This window comes from Rhinatrema bivittatum, chromosome 8, assembly GCF_901001135.1.
Source record: "Rhinatrema bivittatum chromosome 8, aRhiBiv1.1, whole genome shotgun sequence".
Taxonomy (NCBI): domain Eukaryota; kingdom Metazoa; phylum Chordata; class Amphibia; order Gymnophiona; family Rhinatrematidae; genus Rhinatrema; species Rhinatrema bivittatum.
Window position 1 is genome coordinate 199,567,375 of NC_042622.1, and position 22,481 is coordinate 199,589,855.

The 22,481-nt window shown below is 44.0% G+C and overlaps 1 protein-coding gene and 1 long non-coding RNA gene across 4 annotated transcripts in view; one reads left to right on the plus strand and one right to left on the minus strand.

Annotated features, from left to right (window-relative positions):
• Positions 1-1,107: 1,107 nt before the first annotated feature.
• CLUH (clustered mitochondria homolog) overlaps positions 1,108-22,481 on the plus strand; it is a 153,935-nt gene continuing 132,561 nt past the window's right edge. For 2 of the 3 annotated variants that reach the window (XM_029612487.1, XM_029612488.1), the window contains exon 1: positions 20,233-21,389. In XM_029612487.1, coding sequence (XP_029468347.1) covers positions 20,714-21,389 — 676 coding nt within the window. In that variant the 5' untranslated portion in view covers positions 20,233-20,713. Of the gene's footprint in view, positions 1,283-20,232; positions 21,390-22,481 lie in introns of those variants that run through there. The other variant, XM_029612489.1, reaches the window with a different exon arrangement.
• LOC115097053 lies at positions 5,502-21,953 on the minus strand. Its single transcript, XR_003858195.1, has 2 exons — positions 21,771-21,953; positions 5,502-6,033 (listed from the first exon to the last, which is right to left on the minus strand). It is a non-coding gene; the product is annotated as an uncharacterized LOC115097053 (long non-coding RNA).

A 22,481-nucleotide genomic window follows, 5' to 3' on the forward strand; every position in this document is an offset into this window, starting at 1 on the left:
TCTATATTTTTATTTATGTGTGCCATGCAGGATCAGGCCAGCATTCTGTCTCTGACAGTATCTAGTCTGGATTATTAAGAAGTACCCAGGAGATCTGAAAGAGTAGATGTAATTTCTTGTTCCTCACTTCCAGAGATAAACAATAGCTTTCCCCGAGACTACTGGCTAATAATTGTTTATGGACTTTTCCATCAGGAACTTGTCCAAACCCCTTTTAAACTCAGCCATGCTAGGTGCCTTGACCACATTTTCCAGAAACAAATTCAACACCTTAAAAGTGCATTAAGTAAAAATATACTTTCTCTAATTTAATTTAAACCTGCTAGTTTCATGGAATATCCCCTAGTCCTAATATTGTCAAAATGGAAAAAAAAACATGGCTCTCGAGGAAAGCTAAAAGGAGACGAGAAGAACATCAGTTGCCAACATGGGTTCTGGCACTGGCAGCAAAGGTAAGAAAAGGAACAATTATTTTCTCAAAACTATTTTCGTTCTAGTAATCATGCGCATAGAGAATAAAGTTACACATAGACTTATTATTGTCCTTTCTGGTTTATTGTGTGGAAGCACGCTATTGGATAAATTTCCCAGGAACCGAGATTCGGTACGGTAACAGTAGAGTGCAGAAAGAAATAGCCGACTGGTTTTCTGTAATTGAGTACACCCTGGAAAATTATGCACTCGCAGAATTTTGTTGTATAATGTGCTAAGTACTTGATTTTATTTCTAAAATGTTCAAACACTGTTCTATTTAATTATGCAAAAATACAAAGCAATGAATATTGCATAATTTTGATTTCTTTATGAGCATAATTCTCTGGGGTGTAACTAAGCAAGCAAAGAAGAATAAAGTGTTGCTCTTGAATCAAAGGAATCTGCCGCGTGTATGTGATGATATCTGCCTAATACAACATCAAAGCAGATACACCCAGCTCCGACCTACAATTCCTGGGCCCAGATCACTGAAGCTGGCAGAAGAAGCACCAGCCAGTTTCCTGCAAGCGCTCTGCGCATGCTCTTTGAGGCACATCCGAGGTTTGGCCGCAACCGGCTGCCATACCCACCAGCTGGTCCAGACGAGCGGAAGCACGTGTGGCTGTCGGGGCTCTGTCCTTCCAGCAGCGAGAGGGTGACTGCTGGTGTGGAGCAGCTTGAGATACGGCACCGAGGGCCATGGTTAGTAAAACAGAGGACAGCAGCAGCAGTAACATGCAGCCGGCTTCAGAAAGCAGCGGGGAACAGCGCACGACGCTCGGCAAAAAGCAACTGGAGTCTTGCTGCGGTAAGGAGCTGTCAGCCTGGCACATCCGTCCTCTTTTTAAACAGACTTTACCCTTCTCACCCCGATCTTGAGCCAGGCTTTATCGTCCTCGCACTGACTATGCTTATCTCCTTTTGGGCTTTACCCTCCTCCTACCGATCATGTTCATCTCCGGGTTTTATCCTCGCTCAAAGAGCCCGATCCTCTTTTATTCAGACTTTTTTATGCTCCTCACACCGACCTTGCTTCCTTCCAGCCTTTGTGTTTCTAATAGTGATGGCTGTACTAGTTTTGTTTTTCTAACATATGCCTCTAGGATTGATTTGGAATTCAGTGGGTACTGCTATCCCTTTCTCATTGGCATTCATACTTCCTTCTAATGTCTTTGCATTTTGCATAATAATGACAGCGACTGCTCGGGGCTTTAGATCCCCAGTGTTTGGTTTGTTATAGAATCTGTTACCTGAAACCAAGTGGCCGAGTTAAGTTTCACAGCATAATTAAATGAGGATGATGCATTGTTAACCAACCTATACATTTTCAGAAGAAACAGTGTAAGTTACTATCACATTTGACCAGTTCTAAAACGTAAACTTGGCTCTTTTTTGATAGTGTTGACTTAAATTATGACATAGCGTTGTAATGTATGGTAAATCTGTTTTTATTTTTTAAAACCATATAACCATGAACATCACAAATTGTATAACTGATTAGATACAAGTTTTTTTGTAAAACTCTTATGTTCACTCTTTCTTCCCCTAGTCCATTTAACTCTTATCCCTCCTCCCCAAACCTTCCCTCCATCCCATCCCTCCCTTCCTCCCCCCCCCCCCCTGCACCAATGGGGATCTTAAATTTATCTAATTCCAAACAAAAAAAACAACTTAGTAAAGTACGTTAAGGATTATATGTCAGATATCTATTCGATTAAAAAAAAGACTTTTCGAGTCATGTGGTAATGTTAGTATAAAGGGTAGCCAAATTGCATTTATTGCTCTTCTAGTCTTGATTGGCAGATTAGTATTAGCCAGAGTTTCTTCAGGAAGGCTAAATGTCGATTTGTTGCTGTTAGGAACAGATAATTTATGAAAAGAGTGGCATAACCCTGAAAGCAGTCAAACATGACGCCAAATCGGTATAAATCCAGAGACTGAAAGCGATCGCCAGACATCAGTATAAACTCTACCGTATCCGATCTTCTCTGTCCCACTACCTTGATCTGTACAGTGCTGTGTAACCCATATCCAGCCCAATCAAGATGGTCTACTCTCTTTCCCTCCCCGTCTGCAGCTGACGTCACACTGCCCTTGCCAGAACGTCAGAGGCATTGGTGTCTGCCCTGGCTGTTCGTGGCATCATGACGTCCCGGAACATTGTGAAAGCCCCGTGGGAGGTGGGCGAGGATAGCAGATCTCCTGGGCAGCATTGCGAGAGATTGACTTTACGATGTGGTAGTTGTATTATTTATTGAAATGCTGGAAGCAAAAGAGAATGGGGATGGAGCAACACACGAAGCTCTGCGCAGAGTCCCTCAGGCAGTCCTGCCCTGTGCAGTCTTCTAGTGAAGGTCACCTTCACCAGGAGGCAGTATTGTGCAAGATCTGGCAGTGGGGGGGTGGGGGGTGCGTTCCCATATAAGGGTGGAACGGCTTGGGGGGGGGGGCGGGCAGAAGGGGCACGTATTCAAGACAAGTTGTTGATTTGTCCCGGAGCTTCCAGTTCGTAGATTGAAGGAGAGGACGGAAAAGCCGTTACTCTGCGCACATTCGTATTAGCTCCCTTTCATGCTTGGTATGCTCCGTGACCCTGGAAGTTCTTGGTGGTGGGCGGCCATTGGAAGTCACGCCGCTACTGGCGACTCCCACAGAGGGGAGGAGGAGAGGGGAAAGGGCACATGGTAGGAGGGGGTAAGTAGACCCTGCAGTGGAGGTCACACAGATATTTATGGAGGTCAGATGGCTCCTAAAAGAAGTGGGAAAAATCACGCAGGAAAGTTCAGACACTTGGCAGGGCTGGAAAAAAGATAAATCATAGGAAAAAGCAATAATTTGTAATATAAAGCTCGTGGGGGAGCTGTCAATGTTCAAGACATGCAAGTGGCTCCTCAAGACTCTTTCCTTACGTAGGATAAAATAGAGCTAGTGTTGCACTTGGAGGTGGACCCTTGTCCTGGAGCAGTGGAGAATGGCTCCCTGGTAGGGACCAGGAAGCACCTGCCCCCAGGGGGTGGAGCACAGGAGGAGACAGAGGCTAGGATGAGCTTCACCACTGGAAGCCCGAGGTCCCCCCGGGTGGAGCCCGTAGGGACCCGGGCCGCTTGGACTTAGGTGGGCCTCGCAGGGTCTCCCGGAGAGGTAGTAGAGAGGCGTGCCCACGAACAGCAAGGGAGCGTGGTGAGACTTCACGCTGTTGGCCTGGAGAGGCAAGGAAGGCCCAAACAGCATAGGCAATGACAAGGCAAGGGACAGAGCCAGAATCAGGAGACATGGTCAGAATCCAAGGATAAGTCCGAGGAGTAGTCAACGAGGCAGAGGTCAGGTTCCGGAGATCAGACAAGGTCACAAGGCAGGTAGAGGTCAGGATGCAGGCAGTGGACAGGAAGGTCGAGGAACAGGCCGAGGTCAGTACCAGAGAGTCAGTCCAAGGGGACTACCTGGGAAGACGGACAGACAGATGCAGGAACAGAAGGATGCTGGAACAAGGCTGTGAATGCGGAGGCAAACTAGAACATCATACAGTGCCAACCCAATTGCCAAGGCAAGGAAGTGCAGGCAGGGACTTCCTTATATCGTTCCATCAATCAGGGTGCACTGCAGAGCTAAGACCCGCCCCTGGCCCTACAAGAGGCCGGGCATTCCGCGCGCACATAGGGGCATGGTCAACACCACTGGAGACGCCGAACTCCGGCGTGAGGCCTGGTGCGCAGTGGAAGGCCTGGTGACCGCCGCTGAGGCCTTGAGGAGCCCACGGCTGCCGCTGGGGAGGCCAACCTGTGATCTGCAGAGGAGCTCGCGGGGTGAGCAGGCCCATGCGCAGGCCGGGTGCGCAACAGCTGGAGCTTCTAGTTTAGAATTTAAAGGAACATTAGACTGTTGCTTGTTATGGCAGAGCTCACTTTATTTAATGGAGATCCAGTTATTCTTTTGCTTACATTTGTTCTATAGTGTCTACAATAGCTAGAAATGTAAACAGATACAGTATTACAATATTCTTGTTGGACCAAAAATATTGGAACCCTCCATCAAATGGAAATGTGTATCCTATTTGTATTTTTATGTTTGCTATTGCTTTGGATAAAATTCAAAGTATATTTATAATTTTTTATTGCCTGGTTGTAATTGGTACTCATTTTATCTACTTGAGAAGAAAATGATTGATTGGAATCTTTTAACCAGACGTTAGACAGCTGCTTGGCAACAGGCCTCCTCGATTCCAGTGCTGAAGGTCCAAAGCAGGCCTAGTTGACTAAGTAATCAGAATGTGCAAATTAGCTCATTCTTTGATCTATAAATTAAATCTAGTGAAGATGAATATTCATTGTGGACATCTTGAGAACCAGGCTTGTGTGTGGTCCTCGTGATATGGAGCCGAGAACCTATGCCTTAGCGGCAGCAAATTTGTCGCTGTGTCCTATTGGTAACATCTCTAGGTGCAATTTGACTGGGCTGCCTATGATTTTCTTTGTAATTGAATAATAATGGTGTGACTTTTTATTCCTTCTGGCCTGTTTCTTTGCATCTGGTTGGTTTGGGGTTCTGAGAGCAGATTACTCTAGTTATCTCTTCTGCTACAGTGAATTTGGCCTGGAAGTACTAACTGTTGAATGCATCTTATCTGATGTATATGTGTACTCTATAATCAGTCATTAAATGTTTTCCTGTTGTATTATCTGTATGGCAGTTCTTTCTCAACACTTTGGCGCTGTTAAATAATCTTTAGAGATCAGCTCTGATACATTAAAGATTGTTGCCTCTAAGACTGCCACTTTGCCTAAACAGCAGCAATACTCCTTAATTTAAAACTCCTATGGATTTTACATTTTGAAAGGTGCTTTATAATATTGTTTTATTTTAAAAACTGCAACAGAAAAAAAGCTTCCCCCCCATAGTCTTCAGTGAACTGGTCCAAGTCACATTCTCTTGCACATGCTGAGGCTGTACAGAGTTTAGAGATGGGGGTATCGGCCAGTTAAGCAGTCAGATTGGCTGAAGGCTTTACGATTCCAGAAAGTGGCATGAAACCTTCGTTCATATTTTTATCTATTTACAAAATTTTATATGCTGCCGATTCAGAGTTCTCGGCGGCTTACAATCAAACATAAATAATGCAAGTCACAAATATAGTCCACAAACACACATCTCCAAAATATAAATAACTGCAGAGAACAACAGCTGATGTTTTCAAGCTAGTGCAAGTTCAATCTCTACACTGCTGATTGAGGAGATAGGTCTTCAATAACTTTTTGAATGGCTTCATAGATTTGAGCATCAGCTCCATTGGCAGAAAGTTCCATGCTGTTGGACCAGCGACATATCCAGCAGTGGTGCTGAACCAGCTATGGCAACATTTAAACATTGTACTAACTGAGGACTTTTCTGTTTTTGTTTCTTTTTAAATTGCAAAGTTGTATTCATTCTTTATAATATAATTTTGAGTGCTCATGTGATCTGGCATATTTGTCATTTAAATACCAAGGAGCCAACTCAGTGGCTGAGCTGTAGACCTGGGTTCAAGTCCTGGGTATAACTTCTACTCCTTTATGCCGACTGGGCCTGGAAAACATTAATTTTAATTTTGATTACTTTTAAACGTTCTGAGCACTCTTATGTATGTAATGTATTATAATAGGAAGTGAACTGTGATTAGCTATTCTTATACAAATGCTGTAAACCATTATGATAGTATATAAAAACTTGTAAGTAAATAAATAAATAAACTGCAGTACTTGCTCTTGGAGCCCCTGGGAGAAGGAAGTCTCACATACCAAGCAATAGTGACACCTACTGACAGACTCAAGTGTTACTTATGCCATGTTCTAATGTAGCAGGAGCTGCTCTCTATCCCACTGATAGAGAGTCAGCACTGCAATGACCAGCCTAGGTGAAGGACAAATTAAAATGGGGAGAGGATGGGGAAATAGCTAACTGCAAGTTAAGGCTTGTGGCTCTTTATCCCAGCTGGAAGGTCAAAGGAGCAGGAGAAAGCTACCAGGCCCCAAACCCCTCCCCAGATATTTTTGTGATGGAAGCAAGCTAAAAAAAAAAAATAGTGTACTAAATTTACTTTCAGGTTAAATAAGCCGAGAAAGTTTGAGATCATCTCTGCAGGTTTCGATGTTGGCTGTGGAAAGACAAGATTAACAAACCTACAGAGGAGTAACAGTCAGAGCTGGTTTAGTTGAAATGGCCCTGCAGAATAGGAAATCCTTCTATTTTAAATAAAGGCTTCTGCATCTGTCTGTGAGGATCTGTGTTCTTCCAGTTTCTGACCCTTTTTGGGTTAGTTTCCCTGTTTTAATTTTGTAAATTAGTGAGGTAGTGCTGACCGTGAGTTATTGTAGCAGGAAACAGCAGCTACGGTTGTCCCAGATCAAATCCGTACCTCAATAAATGATTTCAGGACATCCACTATGAATATTCATGGGTGAAGATTTTCATACTCTGTTTACCCTGAAAATCAGACCTGTTGGGGGAAGGGGGTGTTCTTGAAGATCTGGATTTAGGATCCACTGATGTAGTAAATTTTCACTGAACCGAAGTGAAGGAAAAAAAGAAACCAAGCACGGTCCACTGTTTAATTTGCTTCATTAGCAGCATAATTTATAAAGTAATTATTTTTGCAGTGAACACCATTCAGTTCTTAGTTTCAATAGAACGAAATGCCATACCTTTGTGCTGCATGCTTATCAGTTTATATACTCCCTATGTAACAGCGCAAAAAAAGAAAAAATTCTTTGGACTTTACACCGACTCTCTGTTTATATGCAGTTTTGCAATCTGTGTCACTATTTAAAAAAAAACCAAAAAAAAACTTGTTTCTCCACACAGGTGCCTGGCCTGGAATGTTGGGGTTTTTTTTTCTGTTCCTCATCTGGCACGACATTCGTGCACTATAAATAATTGGAATTCTTTTTAGAGATACCTTTGGTATTAGATAAAAGTGCCCTGTGAGTTCTTAGTGGTTTTATGCAAGCTCAGAGTCCTGAAGGGCAGGCTGAACCAGTCCCGGTTTTAGCTCATTGCATCTATGGACAGGAAGACAGGACCCAGATGCTATGAGGTAAAACCAGGCCTGGCTCAGCTTGTTCCTTAAGATATGGAGCTTGTTGACATAGGTTGATGATCCTTTAGGTTGGTTATATTATAAAACACAAATGTAGCCTGTGATTCAATATTCTGCGTTACTGACAGTATCACAAAGGGTAAAATGAAGCTGTTCGGAAGGGGTGGTCAACCAGGGTCCTCTACAGCAAGGAACAGATCTGGATATCATAGCTGACACATCTGTTATACAGATGGCTGCTGAACATTTTGAACATACAGACTATAAATTGGACATCCCTGAAGGCCACAAACCAGTCTGGTTTTCAGGATTTCTACTGTGAATAAGTATGAGGTTTATTTGCATACCATGGAAGCAGAATATACATGAGAGAGTTTTGCATGCACTGTCGCCATTGTATGCAGCTTATCGCATGCATGTTCACTGTGGGATATCCTGAAAATGTGGCTTATTTATGGCTCTCGAGGACTGGAGATGGAAGTGGCTACCTCTGACCTAGAATATGGGACACGTGTCTATGCTGTGACTTTTGAGTTCACCTAAGTTTCCGTTCTGTCACCTTTTGCAGTAAAACTAGCAAAGGCATTTTACATAGTGTGGTTGGGCCCCTTTTCCATCTCCATCCCCTGTTTGCTCTGATTTATAATCACATTATTATTAAAGTGTGTAAAAGGGTTTTCATTTATTTTTACAGTTTCTCCTGCTTCGCTTCTCCCATCATTAGGAGTTGGGATGCAGGAGAGAGAAGAGGTCAGTGCACTGCTATGCTGATCCTAATCAGAAGCCCTTGCAGGCATGATCTGGATATGTGAAGTGTTTTTGATATAGCATAAACTGCATAAATATGGACTCATGGAAAGAACATTTAAAAGCAGAATACAACTTTTTAGTTACAGAAAGTGTTCATAAAAATAAGGGTATAGATTTAGGAAAGGTGAGGAGACAGAAGAGTAAGACCAAAAGACTAACAGATATAAACAGTCCCATTAAATTTCATGTACCTTGTTCTATAATCTGTTTTCGGCTTTTAAAAGCAGATCAAAATTGTGAACTATAATGTTTTGATATATTGTTAACATGAAGTTATTAGGTGGTTAAAGAAAGAGATGCATTTTATGGTATCAGAGAAATCATCTGTGGGCTAAATTGGAGCCTCAGCTAGTTTGTCAGCAGCAGATGATGTAGTATGCCATAAGTGTCTTCCGTCAACTTATTGTAGAACAGTTGGAAATTGCAGGGTTCCTCAAGGAGCCCGGCTCCCCCAGCCAAGCACTGTCAGTGCAACGACAAGTTAGGAGGGGATGGAACAGCTCCCCTATGAGGAAAAGTTAAGAGGTTAGGGCTGTTCAGCTTGGAGAAGAGACGGCTGAGGGGGGGATATGATAGAGGTCCATAAATCAATCATGAGAGGACTAGAACAGGTAGATGTGACTCGGTTATTTATTCTTTCAGATAATATAAGGACTAGGGGGCATTCCAGGAAGTTAGCAAGCAGTACTTTTTAAACTAATTGGAGAAAATTCTTTTTCACTCAACGCACAAATAAGCTCTGGGATTCATTGCCAGAGGATATAGTTAAGGCAGTTAGTGTAGCTGGGTTTAAAAAAGTTTGGAGAAGTTCCTGGAGGAAAAGTCCAAAGACTATTAACCATGTTGACTTCACTCTCTGCTTCGAAGGAGGGGGGGTGGGGGCTGAAAGGAAAGAGAAATCTGGATTCGGAGACAACCAACACAAGCCATGACTTGTTTGTTTGTTGGTTTTTTTTTAAATACAGTGCTGCTTCTATGGCTAAGTCCTTAAGCAAAGCACATCAAGCAGCACTGACTGATACATGGGGGTAACCTGCACAGTGCGGCAGATGCTACCATGGGAGGCTGCTGGGCAGACTGGATGGACCATCGGTCCTTTGCTGCCGTCATTTCTATGACTTGGGGAAGAGTCGCAGTTATTACTGGCATCAGTAGCATGGAATCTATTTACTGTTTGGGATATTGCCTGGTGATTGCAACCTGGATTGGCCACTGTTGGAAAAGGATGCTGGGCTTGATGGACCCTCGATCTGACCCAGTATGGCAACTTCTCAGAATGTTCTTAAATAAAATAGAGGAAAGGTCCTCAGACACAGGAAATTAAGGCTCAGGGCAGTAGATCCCAACAGAGGCTGGTTCTGATTAAGCTGAAAGCCTAAAGGAGCAGATCAAAAAGAATTCCTCCATTTCCTGCTGTGAATGCAACTCTCCCATTCTGAGTACTCTGTCAGTTTTGAACTGAATAGTTAACAATGAACTTTGGTATCGGTGGTAAATTGGGAATTCACCAACTTTTTTTTTTGTTGTTGTTAAATAAAGCAGCAGCAGAAAATGGTTTTTGGCCAGATACTTCATTCGGAAATACGTTACCTATTTTGATTTTCTTTTTGGGTCTGTGGGCGCTTCAGCATATGTGTAACCAGATACTGACGGTCTATTGACTATTCAGATAGACTGGTTGACACTTTCCCCCTGCTTTCATTCAGCAGACAGTGAACTCGGGAGAATGATTTGACTGTTCTGCTGTGTGAGAATGATGTGGCGTGCCCTGATTCTTTTAATTAAATGGTTAAGTATTATTAAAATAAGTAAGCATTGCTTCGTGGACTTTAGCCCAGTTGCGTGATGAGCAGAGCTCTTGTGAGCGTAACCCTTGCAGCATCCCCCCCTCCCTGGCTGACTCGAGGAATGGAAGGACCCAACCCACAAACGCAGCCCGGATCCTCTGTGTTGTAGCACATAGCGCTTACCGCTCAGCACAAAGGAGAACTGGTTTAATCTTATCTCCAACTGGCTGAGGTGTTTAATAGGGAACCTGTTATTCCTCCGGCTCAGCTCGGTATAATGTTACATGCTTATTAATAAATGCATGTATTTTGCTGTTGAAGTGTGTCCTAAGCCAAGCGCTGTACAAAACATTACATACAGATGAGTCCCTTCCCCCACACTTCCTTACACTTATAGTGGGCTAAATAGGCGCTAATCCACCCCCTAATACATTAGGGGATTAGCACCTATTTAACGCACATCAGATGCGGAGTGAATGAGTTAGCGCTCATCACATGCAAATGTATGTGAATGAGGCTATTACTCATTCACTCCAAATGCAAAAAGATAAATGTTTGTCTCAGATGAACATTTATCGCTCAGCTATTAACGCCTGCCTGGAGCAGGCGTTAATAGCTGAGCGCATTGAAAAAAAGTACAAAAAAGCAGAAAAAAACTGCTTTTCTGTACTTTTTTAAAAGTTAAAAAAAAGAAAAAAATAACCTCTGCCGGCCGCTTTGAAGACCGATGTCAATACGCCGAGAACCACGTGGTCGTGTTAGCAAGGAGGCGCTAAGGTCATGCAAGCGACCCTAGCACTTCCTTGCTAGCACGACCCCCTAATTTGTTTATTGCATGACGCTTCCCCTTGCGGGCGCCATGCACAGTTTAGAAAGCGGGCGCTGAAAAGTCATAGCCCACTTTCCGCATTTAATATTGCATCGGCCCCTTAAGTATTAATATTAGTCCCAATCCAAAATACGCTAGAAGAAACCTACAAGAAAATAACCTCTTATCTCTGAAAAATCAAGCAATGTCTCTCCAACCTAAAACTCATAATCAACATTGATAAAACTGAATTAATCATTCTTGACAAAAAAATCAATGACTCATCCAGAAAATCACTCAAAATAGAAAACCCAAAAACAATAATCTCTCCTGTTGACCATGCCAGAAACCTCAGAATTACAATTGACAATGAATTATCCTACAAAACCCATATAACAAATAAAATCAAAGAAGGTTACCACAAATTATTGACACTCAGACGTCTCAAACCCTTCCTCACTCAAAATATCTTTAGAACAGTTCTGCAACTACTACTCTTTGCAAACCTGGACTACTGCAACGCCCTACTCCTCGGCCTCCCTTTTACCACCATACATCCACTTACAAATTCTTCAGAACGCCGCCGCCAGGATTCTATCAGGAACCAAGAAACAAGATCACATTACACCTACTCTCATGTCCTTGCACTGGCTCCCAATTAAATACAGAATAGAATACAAAGTTTTATCAATCCTCCATAAATGAATCACAGGACAACAAAACCATTGGCTAACTGAACACATTGAAACTCCACGCTCCAAAAAGGAGCATTCGCTCAATGAATAAAGGCCTCCTCAAAATTCCTCACGGAAAAATCACGCATCTAGTATCAACCCGAGAGAGAGCTATATCCATCGCTAGCCCATCGCTATGGAACACCTTACCCCTAAATCTAAGAACCCAAGTTGACACGAAAACTTTCAAAAAAAGAATTCAAAACCTGGCTTTTTACCAGAGCTTTTTCAGAAGATTTTAACTATCAACACCAATAAACTCCCAACCAGACAACTCCAAAGAAAACAAAGACCCCATCCTATCAACTTACGACAGACTAATCAAACCACGAACTCTATAACAGACATCTAAAAACTTTTCCCTATATAATCTAACTCTCTTTTACCCCATTGCTACCCAACTTTATCTTTAAATTGTATTTGTTAAAATTCTAATGTCACTCTCCTAATGTAAACCTTTATGATGGCATAACCGAATATGCGGTATATAAAACATGTTAAAATAAGTAGCTACCTGAGGTAGCAAAGAGGAGTTAGTGACTGTTCTAGTCATAAATGCCAATAGCAGAAATAGAATTTAAACCATGCTCCTCCCAGGCTGAGTCCGACTACCATTAATCTGAGATTGTGTTGCGCTTTTGAAATCCTGCAGGAACTTCCGTTTATGAATAATATCTATATATATATATATTTTATTTTTTTTTAGTAAAATTCTTAGAAAGCGGTGTGAAGAGTTTAAATGGATATGAAACTGCCTATAGAAGCACCATGGATATAGGCTGTAACAGTATAGAGTAGAAAAATGTTAACACACACTGTACTTGCACAAAGCTGGCTGATCATTTACTGCGGCCTTCAAGGTACCCATGGATGGGCAAGGATCTTCATACCCAGATTAGATCACACCACCCAATCCAAAAATTGTCAGGTTTCTAATGATTAGGAAGGAGAGAGGAGGCCTATACAAATTAAATCAGTTTCTTCCCCTGGTGTGCGTGTAAAACAAAATCCTTTCTGACCTCGGGGAAGACAATTTGAAGAAAAACCTGGAACATGTAGCTCTTGTAGTCTCGATACATGTTTGACATCCAGGGATGCTATTACCCTCTGGAAACTTGGTGACCATGGCTTTCAAAATGGTTGCTGAAGTGATGAGAACTTTGTGTTTGACGACAGCAGATTGTTAAAGGGTAAGCCACTGAGTATCGCTGAATTACATAGGGGATAATTGCAGACATTGTTTGGGTGGGGGGTGCTGTTTGAATGGCAAATCCCCCGAGCAAAGTTTGTGGTTTACCAATGTTTTCAGAATCTCTTAATATCCCTGCGAATGCTTAACCTGGCACTGTTCCATGTAATTATAGGTAGGAGCCCGGGGAGAGTTCTTGCACAGAAGAGCTGACTGTGAGAAGGGGATAGCATGGAAGAGAGGTAGAACAGACACTAAGGAAAAGCTCCCATACAATTTCCGGCAGGGCAGTGATGCAGACTAATTCTGAAATTGAGGATTGTGCTTTTGCTTTGGAGATTCTTGGAGCCTGCAGGGCAGGTTTTGCTTGGACGACTGCCTGAGTTTATTTTTGTTTTCTTTGTTTTGTGTCGGCACAGACCGATTTCCTCTGCAAGACCTTATTTCCAGAGTCAATAATGCAACCTAATTGCAAGGCTAGGCAATCATGCATTTTAATAAAAAAAACCTAATAGGTGGCGTGTGCAATTTAAGCATATGATTAAGAGCAAACAAGGCAGTAATGTGACATAGGCTATAGTGCAGTCCCTGCAGCTGAACGATGTGTGTATGGTGTAGCTTGCTTATTGCATGGGTGTAGCTTGCTTATTGCGGCGGTTACTTCCCCTACTACCCATAACTAATCAAGCTTGATATTTCACTTGGTTGCAGCTCCATCACTGCTCTCTACATTAATGGTGGGGGTGGAAGGGAAATAGAACCAAAGAGCTAAGAGAAACAGATAAGTATGAGAAAAAAAAATGTGAAGCTTGCTGGGCAGACTGGATGGGCCGTTTGGTCTTCTTCTGCCATCATTTCTATGTTTCTATGTGGTCAGTGGTGGGCAAGGCAGTACTGCAGACAGATTAGACAGAGTAATATTGGGGCCTAAGGCAGTGAGCCATATCAATGTATTGTTTCTTAGATTTGATTTATATATTTCTAAATTGATTGGCCGCTGATCTTTGCTGAAGCAAAATTCCTGTATTGTAATGTGAAATTTTTAAAGTGTTTAAGTATGTCTCATTTAGCCAGCCAAACGAAAACCAGAGATGCTACCTATTAGGTGTTTTGATTAAAATGCATGATTGCCTAGCCTTGCAATTAGTTGCATTATTGTCTCTGGAAATAAGGTCTTGGAGAGGAAATTGGCTCAGTGTGCTGCAGCAGTCAAAAAAGCAAACAATGTTAGGAATTATTAGGAAGGGAATGGTTAATAAAACGGAAAATGTCATAATGCCTCTGTATTGCTCCATGGTGAGACCGCACCTTGAGTACTGTGTGCGATTCTGGTCACCACATATCAAAAAAGATATAATTGCACTGGAGAAGGTACAGAGAAGGGTGACCAACATGCTAAAGGGAGTGAGTGGCACAGCTCTTCTAGAGAGGTTAGGACTTTTCAGCTTGGAGAAGAGAAGGCTGAGGGGGGATATGATAGAGGTGTTTAAATCATGAGAGGTCAAGAATGGGTAAATGTGAATCAGTTATTTACACTTTAGGATAATAGAAGGACTAGGGGGCACTCCATGAAGTTTGCAAGTAGCACATTTAAAACTAATCGAAGAAAATTCTTTTTCACTCAACGCACAATTAAGCTCTGGAATTTGTTGCCAGAGGATGTGGTTAGTGCAGTTAGTGTAGCTGGGTTTAAAAAACGTTTGGCTGAGTTCATGGCAGAGAAGTCCATTAACTGCTCTTAATCAAGTTGACTTAGGGAATAGCCACTGCTATTACTTGCATCAGTAGCATGGGATATACTTAGTGTTTGGGTACTTCTCAGGTACTTGTAGCCTGGATTGGCCACTGTTGGAAACAGGATGCTGGGCTTGATGAATCCTTGGTCTGACCCAGTACAGCAATTTCTTATGTTCTTAAGATGAATCTTTTAATAAGACTGATAAATATTTAAAGGTGCATGCTGTGAGCAGTGTTTGTCAAGCTGGTTCACGAGAAACCCCTAGCCTTTTCTGGTTTTCAGGACATTCACAACGATACATGCATATAGCAGATTTCCATGCACTGCCTCTACGATATCAGATCTCTGATGCATATTCGCTGTGGATATCCTGAAAACCAGACTGGTTCGGGGGTTACTCTGGCACCAGCATGAGAAACACTATGATGGGGGAATACTACATGGCCCTCCCACAACCATTATGAAAGTAGTTTAAAAAAAAAAAAAAAAAAGAATGTAAATGATTGTGTGATCTGTGACTGGCAGCGCAGTGATGCAACCAATCCATGCAGTGAGAGGTACAAGAAAAGATAAATCAAGAACTTACAGCTAAAAGCACTTAAATCTTCCCAATACTTCATAGTTCTGTCTCCCACTCCATATCTACTGGAGTTTTATCTGTCATGAGACCCAGTCTAACCTGATGAAATGAATACCCTTTGAAGGGATGGTGAAATTTAACTTATCTGTTAATTTTCCTTTTCTTTAGTCCTGTCAGACCAGTGCAAATAAGAGGATTCTGGTCTGGCAAGGACGATAAGGAAGTTATAATCGCTTAATGTAATGCTGTAGATTTAAAATGTTTTTCAAATGTTTCTTGCTATAATACATAGTCATGTATCAGATGACAGCAGAAAAAGACCAACTGGCCCAGCCAAGGATCTGTTCTGCCAGCCATAGAAGCTTGACCACTTACAGAATATCGTTCCTTATCCTGCTCAGTTTCTGCTATTGTTTTCCTCTATTCTCTACCATACTGGGCAGATGAGCATAAAACGTTTCCATGCTTAATCCAACACGTGGGCCCTCCTATCCCCATGTCTTACCTCCACCCTTTTGTAATCTCAACAGCTGCCCTACTGTCCAAGGTGTCTGTGTCCCTGAGGCATTGCTGGAGGATACCTGCCCACCCCCCCAGGAGGTTGCTGTGGAGTTGTAGCCCACTGCTTCCCATTGGGCTCACCTTCGGCCTACAGAGTCATTAACTCCTGCTTCCTTTATCTTTGCTTTGTCGCCCACCCTGCCTCTGCTTGAGGGGAATGAAAGGTTGGTTGTTTGCAATAATTTTATGCTTTCCGGTTTCCTCAGTGTCCCCCTTAGTCTATCCCACTAGGCCCGCTCATAGGCCAACCCAGAGCTTCTCAACCGGTGTGTTGCGGCTCCCGGTGTCCCACAGCCACAGTTATACTTCCCTTTACCTTTTTCCTGCCCCCGTGGGCCAATGGGAAGCCTGCTCCCTTCTTCCTGCCAGTGGGAGGAGGAAGCCTCTGATTGGCCGATGGGGCAGGAAGAAGGGGGGCATCTCATAGCCCGGGGTGGGGTGGTTTGAGGGGGGCTGGGAGGAGTGGCAGTGTCCAGGCCCGTGGCGGCAAAGAAGCCCGGCCCTGTGGCCGACATGGGCTGGAAGTGCTGAAAATAAACACAGCGGCGAGCCACAAAGAAAAGAGGCCAACCGTGCCAGGAACCGCGATGGAGTAGGGATTCCCCAAAGCGGCAGTGAATCGCAAGCACGAAGAGGCCGGATTATCCTCCCCCCCCCCCCACAATGCAACAGTGAGTGTGGCAGAACCACGTTTAAAGTAAAAGTGGCACTCAGCCATGCTGTTTACAGATGGGGCAATTGGAGCTCCCAGTGGCCGTAAAAGCAGGCAGATGGGGGGCCGCAGGAGCCTAGGGATATCCCGACAGCCAGAAGAAAGCTTGAGTGCTGTGGCATATTTTTATGAAATAAATGTTTGCTGCTTCAGTGTGGCTGAGAAGGCAGAGGCAGCACTGGGAAATCTGCCACTGGGAAATTAAAGGGGAACACAGCATTGGGGCTCTAAGCAAAGTGTGTGTGAGAGACAGAGACTGGGCAGGGAGGTGGCTGTGTGTGTGTGAGAGACAGATACTGGGCAGGGAGGTGACTGGGGTGGGTGTGAGAGACAGAGACTGGGCAGGGAGGTGACTGGGGTGTGTGTGAGAGACAGAGACTGGGCAGGGAGGTGACTGGTGTGTGTGTGTGAGAGAGACAGAGACTGGGCAGGGAGGTGACTGGTGTGTGTGTGTGAGAGACAGAGACTGGGCAGAGAGGTGGCTGGGGTGGGTATGAGAGACAGAGACTGGGCAGGGAGGTGACTGGGGTGGGTGTGAGAGACAGAGACTGGGCAGGGAGGTGACTGGGGTGGGTGTGAGAGACAGAGACTGGGCAGGGAGGTGACTGGGATGTGTGTGAGAGACAGAATCTGGGCAGAGAGGTGACTGGGATGTGTGTGAGAGACAGAGACTGGGCAGGGAGGTGACTGGGGTGGGTGTGAGAGACAGAGACTGGGCAGGGAGGTGACTGGGCTGTGTGTGAGAGACAGAGACTGGGCAGGGAGGTGACTGGTGTGTGTGTGTGAGAGACAGAGACTGGGCAGGGGGGTGACTGGTGTGTGTGTGTGTGAGAGACAGAGACTGGGCAGGGAGGTGACTGGGGTGGGTGTGAGACAGAGACTGGGCAGGGAGGTGACTGGGGTGTGTGTGAGAGTCAGAGACTGGGCAGGGAGGTGACTGGTGTGTGTGTGTGTGTGAGACAGAGACTGGGCAGGGGGGTGACTGGGGTGTGTGTGAGACAGAGACTGGTCGTAGGGTTTAATTGGGGGGGGGGGGGGGGTGACTTGTGGGCTCTAAAGAAGAGGACCGTGAGGACAGAGCTTCAGCAGCCGCTGCTGCTCCTGGTTTGTGCTTTCAAGGGAAAGGAGTAGGAGAGTTGCTGGAGAGGGTAAGTAAAGGTGGCATTTTAAGTTTATTTTTCTTGATTGACTGCCATTTTAATTATTGAGTATTATGTGATGTGTCTGCTGTTTGAAATATTTTATTGATATTTGGACAATTTTTAATTTTTATGAGTTTTAATTGTTTGACCTTATTCTGTTCATCAGCTGTTTTGAAACATTTATTAATATAGTTTTACAATTATTTCTGAGTGGGGATCTATAGCAGCTTGGCTTGTTCTGTTTTCCTAATAGGAGATGTATTAATGTTTAGGACCTGATTTAATATTTGTAGTGTTGCCTTTTCATAGATAGGGTTGTTAGAGGAGTAGCCTAGTGGTTAGAGCAGTGGGCTATGAACCAGGAGACCAGGGTTCAAGTTCCGCTTTCGCTCCTTGTGACCTTCGGCAAGTCACTTTACCCTCCATTGCCTCAGGTACAAAACTTAGATTGTAAGCCCTCTGGGGATAGGGAAATACCTACAGTACCTGAATGTAAACCGATAAGATGTGATATCGGTATATAATAAATAAATGTGTTCTATAATGCAGGTGTAACTTTGTGCAGATTAGTTTCTGTGCATTATTGCAGATCCTGGGACTGTGTTAGGTGCTATATTTCTCTTTCCATTTCTGCAGGTTTGCACTGTATGCAGAGTGGCTTTTTTTGGTTTTCCATTTCAGTTTGTCTCCATATGTTCAATGTGTGGTCTTTCTGTACTTGGTGAAGGTAGGTTCTCTGTGTGTTCCCGAGGTGAGGTATTTTACTAGCATGTAGGCAATTGTATCAATCTTATTTGTTGTGTTTTCTCAATAGGATATGCATTAGTGGTAAATTATTAACTTTTCATAAGGAGGGCTATTGTGCCTGGTAGTAAAAGGAGTTTGTTTTGCTTTTACTGGGATGTCATCAGAACCAGAATATCTTTTTTTTTTTTAGCATGGTGAGTTCTATGGGTAATGCCCTAGTTCTGCTCTGCATCTATTGTTGGAGGTCAAGGGGGTTCCCGAGGATTTAGAGTGTATGTTTACATATAGCCCCGTGACAGTCATATGTTCAGTGTGTCCCGGCCGAAAAAAGTTGAGAACCACTGGGCCAACCCATTCCAGTGTAAAATTAGTTGCAAGAAAAGCCAGAATACTTGGGCAGAAATGAGGCCTTTTAATAGGAAAAAAAAAAAGCTTTGTTAAATTTTGAAACTTCTTCTGGACTAGTAGTCCCTCTCTAAGTATGACTGAAAGACTCTTGTTAAAGCTGGTGGCATATGATTGTGAAAAAGAATCCAGATTACAAATGTATTTTAAATGTCTTACCTGCCCTTCCACTGTTCAGGGCAGGGTACAGTAAAAACATCCATAATGCTAAACAAGCAACATTACAAGACACTAATTACTGCATAGGCAAACTGGAACCTGAAGTTGCTAACATCATTAAGATTGTCTGTCTATCCTGGTACCTCATAACATCCACTTTAGAACACATCCAGACTGGTTTAAGTGCAAGAATAGAATGGGAGTAGGGTAGCATTTAAACAGTAAACAGAGCAGCCACCATCATCTTGACTATCACAACACAGCAGAGCTCTGTTGTAAACCTTAACTGACCAAACGAAAGACCAGGGGGCCTCAGCTGGTACAGACTAGTAAAAGACTAAGAAGGTAACTTTGATACTGGCGCAGGGGCGCACATGTACACGCGTACGCCAGCTAGTGCCAAAGGATGTGGCCATTTTATAACATACACGCATTTGGTATAAAATAGGCTGAGCGCACGTACATGTGTGCACATGCTGTCTCTACCGCATAAATGGGGGAATTTTATAAGGGAATTGCGCCAACACCATTATTTGTTTTCCTAGCTCATTCAAATAAGGGATAAAACTTCCAAACCCCCTATAGGTTATTAGCCTCCCTTTCCCCCTGTTAGCCCTAACTCTTAAAATTCCGCTGACTAGCCTATTTTTTTTTTATTTTTTATGACTTAAACGCCATCCATAGCAGTAGTAAAGTTTTGTGGCTGGGGACCCGGCCCGCGCTTGTGCGCATAAATACTTGCACCCACATTTTATGTTAAAGTAGAGAATGATGGGTTACAGAGGAAGTATGTGGTACCTGCTCAGTTTGGTACAGAGGCCTTCTATTTACCCTAAGAAACAGAGGCTTAGCAGATGTCAAGAACTCTCCTCCCCTCCCCTCCCCTCCAAGCCACTTGCCCTTTTCCTCCTTGTTTCTAAAGAATTGGATCTAACCAAATCTTATGCGGAGGCAGGCACTTGGGGAGACTTCTACTTTTTAAAACTGATGGGTGATGTGCTGAAGGCAAAATTGGCAATTTTCCCATAAGAAATGCAAGGGGGGTGGGGGGGGGGTTGAACTGAGGTTTTCTAAAATGTCATTCTTTCTGCTGGTTTTCCGCATTTAGTTGGAAGTTTGGAAAGCTTGGAGCCCTTTTTACACAGTTGGGCACCTCAGGATGTGTTTCGTGCCAAGCTGCTTAGTATGCATTTCGTATACTAGCGCCCTTTTACTTTGTGTTAACCAGCTTGGCAGAGTGTTCAGATAGCCATCCCGTGCTCCTTGCTAAAGGCACTCTATTTATAGCCAGGGTTTTTAAAGGACATCTGATCCTTCGGCTCTGGCACTGGGCACAGAATCCTGAAGTTTGTCCCTGATGACTGTGGCTGTTCTCTGTCTGTAAAGACGTGTTTGCCATTGTAACATAAGAGAAAAGAAAATTGTATTGTGTTGGACAGAGTGGTCTTTAAGGGCATCAGAAGAACCTGCACTAGCTTCCTTGATCGCGGATGCAGCGTTTAAAGGGAGACCGGAATATGCTTGTGTAGCAGGACAATAATTCTCTCAAGTAGGGAGCTGGAAAAGTTTAAACCCTGCGCCAGTTTTGGTTTTTTTTTTTGTCAGGTTTGCAAGAAGCCGAGGTAAGGCTTTGAACCTGGTCGAGGATGCAGTTGGTGAGAATGTAGCAAAGTAACCAGAGCAAATCCTTTTACAAGGGCCTGTGTAAATACAAAGACACTGCAGATCCTGCCTTTTTAAAAATCTAAGTGAGAATTAAGAATAAGCTGAAGCCGTTGCCTTAGGATGCTGTGCAGTTATGGGAAACATTGTGACTGGTTGTTGCCCACACCTCACGAGCCTGATCCTACAAAGACGACCCCAGTCGGACTGGGGGGAAGAGCGGGCTCCCCTTTTGCCCAAAGCCCCCGTTGCTTCTCCCGCACAGCTTGACTTCCTATCGTCTGCAGGCAGCCACCGAGCACCGTACCCAGACGTTGTTTTGCACCAGGCGCCTTCCAGCCAGCGACGCATGGATCCCAGCCTCGCTGCCGGCCTGCTGAGGCCTCGGGCTGACCTTCAGAGAAGCCCGTCAGCAAAGGTACAGCGTCTTCCGCTGCCATGCCGAGCCTGCCAAAGCGGTGTGACGCCTGAGGGGAGCTCTGGGACGCACAGGCAGGGGGAGGAGACGGTGGCGAGAGGGCCGGGACCTGACAGCACAGAGGCCGCTGCAGACTTATCGGCTCAAGGGTCGGAGACGGTGCACAGGATGTTTCCATCGGCCTCCGATCGCGGCAGCCAAGTGCATTTTCCTGCCCCGACCTGGGAAGCACATGGACAAAGCATGGAGCAGGACTACCGGGCTGTAGTGGAAACAATGAGCGGCATCGGAGATAACCCGCAGGATGGGGCTATTGGACGGAACCTGCCAAAGCAGCTGAACTCGGCACTACTCTACAGCCCCAGCCAGAAGGAAGAGGCAATCTCTCAATTAGGTGTTCACTAGATTTAACACTTTTACTATTTTTTTTTTTGTATGCGCGCAGCTGCCAGCGCACTTGCCGCGCCGCCCTCTCCCAAGCCCAGCATCAATGGTTCTTATTCATCACAAAAAAAAAAGCACATTTTAAAGCGCCGCTTTTGTTTGTGGTCTGTGTGGAGTTTCACGTGGGTCAAACGGTAGCCGGAGACTCAGCGCTTTTCGGTATAAGAAAAACGTATCCACAAACCAGTGAAAAACTCCCACGGTTTAATATTTTATATCATATTGGGATGACGCCTGTATCTTGAAACGTTATTTCTTAGGTCATATATATATATATATGTAAAGTATATATATATATATATTTTTTTTTTCTTAATTAAATTCCTCTTACCTTTATACTTCACAAGGACTGCAATGTCCCAGATAGTCACGTGTCATAATTCTGGTGTTTACTGTAAAATTGTCTCTGGTTGATGACGTCTCTCAGGTGGAGGGACACAGTGTGATGCAGAATGATGACGAAACAGTACGAGCGTGCATAGATCAGCTTTCGAAAAGTCGTTTTACTGTGTTCTCTTCATTTCTTATTGCCGCGATTCATAAGAAAAGTAGAACGTGGGGCTTTTGTTTTGGTTTAAACGAGACGTTTATTTTCCAAATTTGCTCACCAGGTACAAATCAAATACAGCTGCGCAACAAGTAAGGATCAAGAGGATCTTGTGGTTGCTTAGCATGCGTGACCTGTAGTCTCCCTGGAAGTTTCTTCCGTGTTGAAGATTTTAGTATTTTTCGCTCCATAAGACGCACTCCTTTTTTCCCCAAAAGTGGGGGGGGGGGGAAATGTCTGTGCGTCTTATGGAGCGAATATATATATAAAACAAAAGAAAATAAAGAAAATTATTTAACTACAACCCGCCCTCCTGGCCCTCCCCCAAGACTTGCCAAAAGTTCCTGGTGGTCAGCAGGGGTCCTGGGAGGGACCTCCCCCTTTCGGGCATTCGGCTGCCAGTAATCAAAATGGCGCCGGTGGCCCTTTGCCCTTACCATGTGACAGGGGCTATCGATGCCATTGGTTGGCCCTTGTCACATGGTAGGAGCAATG